Source organism: Dendrobium catenatum, unplaced genomic scaffold, assembly GCF_001605985.2.
Source record: "Dendrobium catenatum unplaced genomic scaffold, ASM160598v2 original_scaffold_208658, whole genome shotgun sequence".
In the NCBI taxonomy this organism is placed as follows: domain Eukaryota; kingdom Viridiplantae; phylum Streptophyta; class Magnoliopsida; order Asparagales; family Orchidaceae; genus Dendrobium; species Dendrobium catenatum.
Window position 1 is genome coordinate 150,662 of NW_021527071.1, and position 9,517 is coordinate 160,178.

Consider the following 9,517-nt stretch of genomic DNA (forward strand, 5'->3'; position numbering starts at 1 on the left):
TCCTTTATCACCCGCTGACTATGGACTATACAACCTCAATCACCCAACAATGATCTCTTCGACCACAGTCACCCGACTATAGTGTTTCCAACCTCAATCACAAAACTATGTTCCCTCCGCCCTCTATCGCCTGACTACGATTCTACCGACTAAATAAATAGGCCAACATTCTTTTGTAAATAACTTTCATGTCATTGGATTCTTCTAACTCCACCATGTAATGTGTCTTATATGATGTATATTTGCTACATTAAACCAAGGCCTTCCAACGAAGAAGGACATCAATTGTAATCCATCACAACACACTAGTAGAATCATTTTAACTAAGCCAAGCCCAATGATTTTCCCTTTTAAGGGTTTTCCACGTAAAAACTCTGTCTCTTATGACTTGCACCTCTCTCTTATCTATGTGTTTGATTTTAGTGTAAATCTATGAAGCTAAATCTACATAATTCTACCGTCATGATTGTTTTAGCACACAATAACATTAATACAGAAATGCAAATGTGGTGAATTTGGGCAAATTCTTCTTACCAAGCCTTTGTTTGGGATGATTTTTTACTGCTTTGTAAAAATGTTTTAGAGAAAGTAACTTTTAAACTTGTAAAAAGCTATTTTTTAGTACATTTTTTTTTAAAGTAAACATAAATAATGGCAAAACATAAATTGTGGCGGCAAAAGTAAAGCAATAAAAATACAATCTCAAATAAAGCCAAATCAAAACAGTTGATTTTTTTTTGATCGGCATCGAGACCTGAGACCCACAAAGTGCGGAGAAACGGCGGCAGCGTTTTCATGAGTTTCACATGTAGGCAGCTCGAAGGCGATGAAGTTGTCTTGGTGTGAATGGAAACCCTAGGACGCAGTAAGGTACCCGATCAGATCCGTTCCGTTTGGATAAACTCCGGCGAACCAGTAAACTTTTCCGGCGGGTGAAATCCAGTGACGAGAGCTGGTTTTCTAGGTTTTTTTCGCTCTCCGCTCAGTCGCGAAGTGCAAATGGAGGCCTCCGACGGCGGCGGGATCGGCCTCGACTGCAGCGTGGGCAACATCGTCTGGGTTCGCCGGAGGAACGGGTCCTGGTGGCCTGGGCGTATTCTCGGGCTAGACGAGTTGTCGGAATCTCACCTGATGTCACCGAGATCCGGAACGCCGGTTAAGCTACTCGGGAGAGAAGATGCCAGCGTGTGAGCTTGCTCTCACCTCTGCACTTTTACATATTGGACTCTTTCACTTCGATCGATGAACGCACATAGGTGTTTTTTGATGAGCAAGTTTCTCTTAACAATTATTGTATCTCTTCTGTTTAGAAACAGAAAAGTTTTCAATGTTGTCTTTTAACTGTTTAGTGATTTGCTTAGCTCAGCCAGTATGTTTTGTTCATCATTTCGTTCAAATGAATATTGTTGGAATGGAGACGGTCTACGAGGCTGCGGTGCTTCTAAGGCATTAGGATTTTTCATTTATGCATCAGTCTTGCATGCTTCACAGGAATGCTTTAATTCTCATGTCGATGTGCAGAAATTTTGTCGTTGCAATCTGTTGGCTGCTTTTGAAAGCAGATCCAAACTCGAACCAATATGCTCTGATTATTTATGAGATGCATGAGAAGTTTGTGGCACTCTTGCATTTTGTTTGCTGATAATCATGGGAAGTTTTCACAGTGCAAACCCTGTAGCAGGACTACGTTGTGAAGTACTTGTTATTTGTCAAAGGCCTATGGTGAATTTCCTTTTAAGCAGTTAAAAGTTTTTTGTTTACTAAAAAGAATGTAGTATCGAACTAATGCATTTGACTATAAACTGTAATTCTACTGGAAGTTATGTGTCCAACTTTTACTGATTATTATTCCTACCTGCCTTTCATCATCTTAGTTCATTAATCTTGATTGCCAATAAATTTATTGAAAGGTTTTTATTTATTCATGAGTTAGGTCATCTTGTTTGACTTCATCAATCTGGACTTATTTTGACTTTTGAGCAAATATTGCCATGGATAGTTACATTTGTATATTTATAGTAAATATTGCCATTAGCACTTCGTCACGTTGTGTTTCACTATTTCAATGACATAATACTGAAAATTTCTTTAGTTTATTGTTGTTATTGCATTAAAAAATGGGAATCCCTAGCATTGTTTCATTTGCTACTTTCTTAATAATTATTAGTATTATAACTTTTAAGTGCCGCTGATGATTTGAGCATGAGTTGATACAACCTTAGCTTAAGAATGAAAAATTATATGTTTTTTATCCATTTTTATTCTTCTAAAGCAAATTCTTATTTTAGCATAGTTTCATGCATCTATAAATTTAGATTCTTACCATGTAGATAGGACTGCATATATGGATGGATATAAACATAACTGCAGTAAATGTGTAGATGCATTCATACATACATGCATAACATTTTGATCAAATTTTGAACTAACTTCATTCATTCCAAGCCAATCTAAATTCATCTTTGATTCGAGTTGGGATTGGCTTGTTGATTTGATTCAAGCTCGGTTCAAACCAAATGCGAGCCAATCTTTTATTGATCTTGGGGCCAAATTCATAGGCCAATTTTGGTTGGGCAAATTTATTTGTAAAGGACCACTTGCATATTATAAGCCAACTAGCTTCGTAGATGCAAATATATGGTATTGACAACTACTTTAGATCCCAAAATGCATGCAAATAAATAAATTCATTGCATTCAATTGATAATGATAATGCAATGATTTAATAAGAAATTAGAGCCTTGCAGAATCCAATGAATAATTGCAGTTTTTTACTGCAATTAGAATTGCAGTTGTATCAAATTCGAACAAAATCAAGAACTTCGGTAACAAATTATTAAGAAAAAAAAATTGATAAATGAAGGCATCACCAAAGTAAGAAGAATTCAGGCCTCACATCAGAACATTGTGATTACTTCCTCCATTATTAAGTAGTTGCACCTATGCCAGACTAGAAAAGAATTACATATCTGATTGAAAATCTAAATATGATATTTATTGAATTAAAAACTAAATCTCGCATGCCATAAGTTAACTATTTATAGACTTCACATGACTCAAGGTTAATAGTTTAGGAAGAATAAAACCAAAATTTAAAATTCCCATCTAAAAATAGTCTTAGATGAGGCAAACACAAGTCAAAAACTGGAATAGACTAGAAGTCCCTGGAGGAGTGAAGGTTAGCCACAACTCACAAGGATAAATAGAAACACAATTGTTGCCACCACCCAAGCGTAATACACCTTCTCCCAAGAGAAATTAAAATGGATCGGTTCAAAATTGAAATCAGACAAAGACTGATGGATAAACTGTCCTAGAGGAATTAAAGAAAGGGGATAAATCCAAATAGTAGCAGTAGCACAATTTAACCTTGTGCCTTCATCTGCTTTCTTATCTTATAAGATCTGCAATCCTCTCGATGCCTCGGCAAGCATCAAATGCCTGCTTAAAGAGGACAGTTGGCAACCTATGAACTAAATAAAGACTTTAACACTAATGTTATCATTGCATGCAAGCATGCCCCCCTCCCTGCTCCAGTATTATTCGGTTTGATAATATATTAACAAGGTCCTTCGCTTAATGAGCCAAGCCTGCACTTCCTCTCTGGATTCAACAACATCCTTCCAAAACTCTAAGATCAAGAGCAACTTCAGGATCTGTAGCTTGGCGGCTTATCTTCATATGTTCCACGTCAAATATGTGATCTAGTTTCACATTTGGATTATCTTTCATTTGTTTCAGACTATTATTGAATAGAACAGGAAACATCAATGCTTTATAACAGTATAGACTTCCATATCTCCATCAATGGTGTGCAATACTAATAGGATGTTTATGAAATGTATGAATCTTTGAAGAAAATTGGATTTGATCCCAAATTATAATCTTCTTATTTTTGTTATGAACTTTGCTGGATATATTTTAGTTGCTTAATGTATTTTATCCTTAATTGATATCATTTTCCCTTTTCTCAAGCAGTCACATAATTCTTGCAGTTCTTAATATCATCCATACTGAAAACTTGGTTGATGCTTCACATCCCTGTTTGAAAGAGCATGTCAAAATAAATGGGCATCACATCACTTATAATCTGTAAATTGATGTTTTGAAATGTACTTCTGGCCAACTTAAGCTTTCATTTTTGGCACTTTGGTTAGGATTCAGGTCGTAAATATGCTTTAGCCATTTTTTGTGATTACATTTATTCACGTATGTTCCAAACATATACTGTGCTTTTAAACATGCCTCCCAATTTTTTTTAGCTCTGTTACTTGGCGAATTGGCAGAGCATGCTAACTAGGGATAAACTTTTTAATTTTCAATCTGATTCCGAACTTAGTTCTTGCTTATTTCAGGGATTGGTACAACCTGGAAAAATCTAAACGGGTGAAGGCATTTCGATGTGGAGAGTTTGATGCTTGTATTGAGAGGGCTGAATCTTCCCAAAGCATTCCCATTAAAAAAAGGGAGAAATATGCACGTAGAGAAGATGCTATTCTTCATGCCCTTGAGCTTGAGAAAAAGCAAAAATTAGGGACTTCTCTAAATGGCATTAGCAATAAAGCCATTGGAACTTATAAAAGAGAGCCAATTACTTTTTCTTCTCCAGAAATCCATGTAAAACATGATGAGCCTGTTGCACGTGGAAAAATATCCTCTTACAAGTGTGGAAGTTTTCTTAAAAAGGTAGTTTTTTCACATGAAGGAGGTGATATTGATGATCCCTCGTATTTGCATGAGGGAAGAGGTAACCAGCATTTCAGTGTAGAACATGATAATGCTGAAGCCATTCCTCGGATGAGAGGTTTACAAGATTTTGGACTTAGAACGGCACAATCTAAGAGAAAACCATCTCTATCCAGCAGTTGGGAGAATTCTTGCAAATCTATTGATAATCATGTGGATTCCCTTCCCAGTTCTGGGTATAGTATGGAGGGAGCAGATCAAGCTAGCACTAGCCGAAATGATGTGTCAGTCAAAAGGAAGAGATCATATGGCACTGTCATTGATGAATTTCTTGTTAGAAAGCGTGATCGGCGTCGGCCTCTTGTTCAAGTTTTGCAAAGCAGTGCAGAATTACCTCCGCTCTCTTTTCAGCCTTGTTGTAGTGCTACTGGAACTTCAAAGACAGAAGAAATGGATAAAATGGCTTCTACTTGGCGGGCGAAACGGAGCAGATGTGTTTATTTACCTTCTGATTTGGATGACCATCCTGAGCATGGTGGGTATACTTCTGAACATATGCTAGCATCAACAGATCAATTTGAAATGTGCAATGACATCAATTATTCAGGAAACATGGGTGAAGTATGTACCTCTTCTTGTTTAATTGAAGTGAATGACTCTGATTGTTGTGAAGGTGACCTTCTGGAACCAGATATGGTAGAAGAAACGGATATGTTGATAGGTATCAGTTTTTTTTTTAACACATTGTAACCTGGCTTCTGTTTTGCTTTAGCTGGCACGGATCTTATCAGTTGCGCGCACCCTGATCTTATCATTTCCCTGATTTGCAAATCAAAAGCAATCGTTTGCTTCCTTATATTTTCTATTCCACTTATCTAGTAAAATGGAATTACTCTTATAGTTTAATTGAGCATGAAGTTATTGCTTATTGGTCGTGCCATTTAATAGGAAAACAAAGTTATGTACATTAATATCCAGATTGCACTTTTTATGAAACAAATTGGGTAACCTTCTTTTGACTTCTCTACAGATTAGCATAAAACTTTTTAAAAAGCGTTCGGCTTTCAGTTTTAGGTCCGTCTGTAATTTTGTTGTAGAGTAACTTTGTTTTTAAGTTTGCCGGAATATATTACAGATGTTCTCTTATGTTTGTGTTGAATTTAAGTCTTATTGGCTTTTCTAGTACGCTTCTAGAAGTGTCGCAAATACTTTATGATGTGAGCAGCGGCGAGCTTTTTCTGGGGTGATAGAAATAGTTTGACACTTCTCTTTATTCTTTTATTTTCTGCTTCAAACATCCACCCCAAGAAACTTTGCTTCAAAATTAATGTTGTCATATTAAGTGATTGCTAATAAATTTGGATGGCTTTAGGTGCTTAAAAGGATCAAACTTACGAAAAGGCGGTATTTTTAAAAGTAGGATGAAATGAGATTCTTGGAAGTAGAAACTTTCATGAAGATTTTCTTTTCTGAAGCTGATCTCAGTATGACAAAGTTGTTGATGTAGGGTTCTGTAGTCTAGAAGATATAATATGATAGTATGATGTTTATATCTATTAATGATTTTTTTGTGGGGAAAGATAAATTTGCAAGTTGAATAAAATTGGGAGGTAGTTGATGGTGGATCCATAAAATGGATGGCTGAAATAATTTGGATATAATTATTTCCTTTTTTTTCTTCTTGGATAAAATTTGCAAGTAATCAATCCCCATCCCTACCCCTTGCTAATAAAGAAGTCGAGAGTTAGCACCTTCCTTTGATGTGAATCTGTTACTTTTTCTTTCTTCAGGCAGTATAGTGCCAGTGATGAAGTTGGCTGTAGACATCAAGGTTTTGATTTTTTTTTTCTCAAAATGGTGAACGATAAATCACAAGATATGTAACTCAAATTCATCATCTTGGAGTTACAACATTCTCCAAGAACTGGGTCATAATTTTTTTTTCGCTAGGCTTTGAATTGTTTAAAAATAAAATTCAAATACATGAGAAATCTTTCAGGATAGTTCAGTAGGCTTCAAGTAATATGTTAAAACTTCTTAATTTTCAGGGGTGACCATTTTACTTCCTAGATATAGCGAGATTTGATTGATTTGAATGTAGATGCAGAAGTTATTGAAAGAAATTGAGGACTTATTAGTGAAGTTTGCATAAGTGCAATCGGCAAGGAATCATTCTTATGTTTGTGATTTGTAAAATTAGTTTTAGTTTTAAAATTGCATATTTACAATACGATATATCTTTAAAAATTTATCTTCTTGTATTTTCATTGTATTCTGCAATTCCTCTTTGCAAATTTAACCACTGAATCTGTGTTTAGTCCTGGATATTTTTTCATCTACTGATTTTATTTTTTAACGATCTCTATTTTGCTCCAATCAGCTTCTTTTATTTTCTTTTTTTGAGTTGCTATTCTGTTCATTAACATTCATTTTACTGTTTAATTTGCAGATACAACTGATATACTGTTACCGGGTTCAAAAGATTGTGATCCTCCTGAATTTCAAGTTTCAGGAGGGTTCAGGAGCATGATCCAGGAGGACGTTCCTCTCTCTGGATTTATCTCCCAGCTACATGAGCAGGCTAAAACTGCTTCTCCTGAGGCTGGAGTTTCCAAGTGGCGTATGAAGGGTAAACGAAACATTAGAAATGTAGGAAAGAGGCTCTTGGATTCAGGTGATGTAAAGCCATGCTGTCTTGATTTAGAGAAATGCAATGGGTCCATTAATTCAACATATGAGAGCAAAGGTACTTTGAAGTTTGGTAGAACAGAAACAGCCAGCCAAATAATTCCAGGTCGGGGCTTTTACCCTATAAAGGAAGAGCTTGAATATGCTTATGATGAGAATGATTTGATTGATAAAGATTTGGATCAGAACCAGTTGACTGAATATAGTAATATGAGAATTTCTGTGCAATCTGGCAGCCTCAATGATTCTGATGAGGATTCCCACGGTCTAAACCCATCTGTCTGGGAGCCTTCAGATTTGACTTGCAACCCATTCTGGGAGGAACCAGCAGAACTATTTGATCGGGTTTATGCTCCTCATACTGGTATGGAAATGGAGCCCCTATTGGTAGATGTGGATTTGAAGGTTCAAACTAGCTATCAAGGTGAGCATGTTCCTCTGGTTTCACTAATGAGCAGACTTAATGGCAAGGCAATAATAGGGCATCCCATACAGATTGAAATACTGGAAGATGGCTCTCTCAGTCACCTCGTTTCAGTACACGAAGCTGTTATGGACGAAAGCACAGCTCCGCAAGCAATGTGGCGGACGGCACGAAGAACTGCAATGCAGAGAGTTCCTCGTTCTATTCCTTTGATGGCGGCCTTGGAGGAAGACGAAGCTGACCTGTTCCAATCTCCAGGGCGTGAAAGCAAACCCCCATTACATAAAGAAGCATACTATCACTACTTAAAACATCAGGTGAGGCCGTGTAAGAAGAGAGTTTCTCTTGTTCATCAATCAGGTTTAAGGAAATTCCAAAAGAAGAATGCAAAGAGGATAAGCTTGTCTAGTAAGAAGACAAGAACACTATCTTCTCTTGCAACTGATGGTCATAAACTTGACATTTCCAATGATCTCCTGAGAGGTTTGATTAAACCAGAAGAGTCAGTACCTCTTGTAACGTGCGTTCCTGTGAAAGTTGCGTTCAGTCGGATTCTAGAAGCTGTTGGTAGACCATTATCAGCTGTAGCTCACCGTGTAAGAATAAGCAGTCCAGGAACTCGAAGCCCATAGTATTGTTCCATATGTCTTTGGTCTCTTGCTTCATGTGCTCTACTGGATGGAGCTATAAGTTTTTTTAATGGCGCAGAAGAACCTTCATCTTCTTAGTCATGGAGGATGTGCCTTCTCAGAATCACGATTAACAGATTCTGTAGATACTCCATTGTTAATTGAGAAGATAGTGGAGGCCTGGTTTAGTTGAGCTTTTAATGTGGACCGTCTCTGGCTCGTTATGTTTCTGAGGGCAAATTATTAGGTCCGGTAACATGACATAGGAATACATTCGGATTTCTCTCTATCTACAGTAAAGCGCAGTCAAAGTGCAATTACTGTTGCAGCTGTGCTTTGACTGCACTTTTACTGTAGACAGAGAAAAATCCGGATGTATCTCTCTGTCAGGTGACCGGACTTAATAATTTTCCGTTCCTGAGAATGGGGGGTTTCTTCTGTCCGATATTTATCTTTCAGCTCAGGGTGGGCTGAATCCTGTAAAGTACTGACTTGCATTTTATGTTGGTTCAAGTGTTCAACATGTTATACGGATGAGTTTCGGGTCATGTAAAGGAGCTTTATGTGAGACCACAAACATATACGGAAGTTAATGATTTCTCTATTTATTTTTTAGCAATAGTTGGAATTGTGTATTTCAGCATTATGTGGCAGTATTTTATCTTTACTTCAACGTAAGATGAAATAAATTTCTTGTGTGTAAATTTTGTGGCCTAGTTGACTGTACTATCCAAGGATGCCTTCAAAAAATAAAAAAAAAGGATGCCTTCAATTCTGTTGTCCTGGTTACAGTTATTATCCCTTGAAGATGCTCAGTGTTTGTATAAAATTAATGTTTAAAATTAATTCTGAAGGGAGAGCGTGCAATCTACTTTGAAACTTGGTTTGAATTTTTAGGTTTCATTTGAGATGATTTTTTTACTGCTTTCTAAAACAAATTTCGATTATAAAATTTTTAATTTTTAAACTAGAAAGACGTTTAAGAAGCAATAAAAAAGCCGTCGTAAAGGAAGTCTTAGGTTTCGTTTGATATGACTTTATCGCTGCTTTTTTAAGCATTTTTTTAATATATAAATTTTAATTTTTGTAC

The 9,517-nt window shown here is 36.5% G+C and overlaps 1 protein-coding gene across 3 annotated transcripts; it reads left to right on the forward strand.

Annotated features, from left to right (window-relative positions):
- The first annotated feature begins 735 nt into the window (after window positions 1-735).
- Window positions 736-9,046, forward strand: LOC110109957 (uncharacterized protein At1g51745-like). Of its 3 annotated transcripts, none has more exons than XM_020841196.2 (4): window positions 736-870; window positions 965-1,187; window positions 4,356-5,407; window positions 7,136-9,046. In XM_020841196.2, the coding sequence occupies exons 2-4, from the start codon at window positions 1,000-1,002 to the stop codon at window positions 8,428-8,430; spliced, it is 2,535 nt and encodes an 844-aa protein (XP_020696855.1). In that variant the 5' UTR covers window positions 736-870; window positions 965-999; the 3' UTR covers window positions 8,431-9,046. The 3 variants fall into 3 exon arrangements, with proteins under 3 accessions (XP_020696855.1, XP_020696856.1, XP_020696857.1); XM_020841197.2 differs by having other exon boundaries at window positions 742-1,187; window positions 4,356-5,221; window positions 5,294-5,407; XM_020841198.2 differs by lacking the exon at window positions 736-870 and having other exon boundaries at window positions 1,105-1,256.
- Window positions 9,047-9,517: the final 471 nt, after the last annotated feature.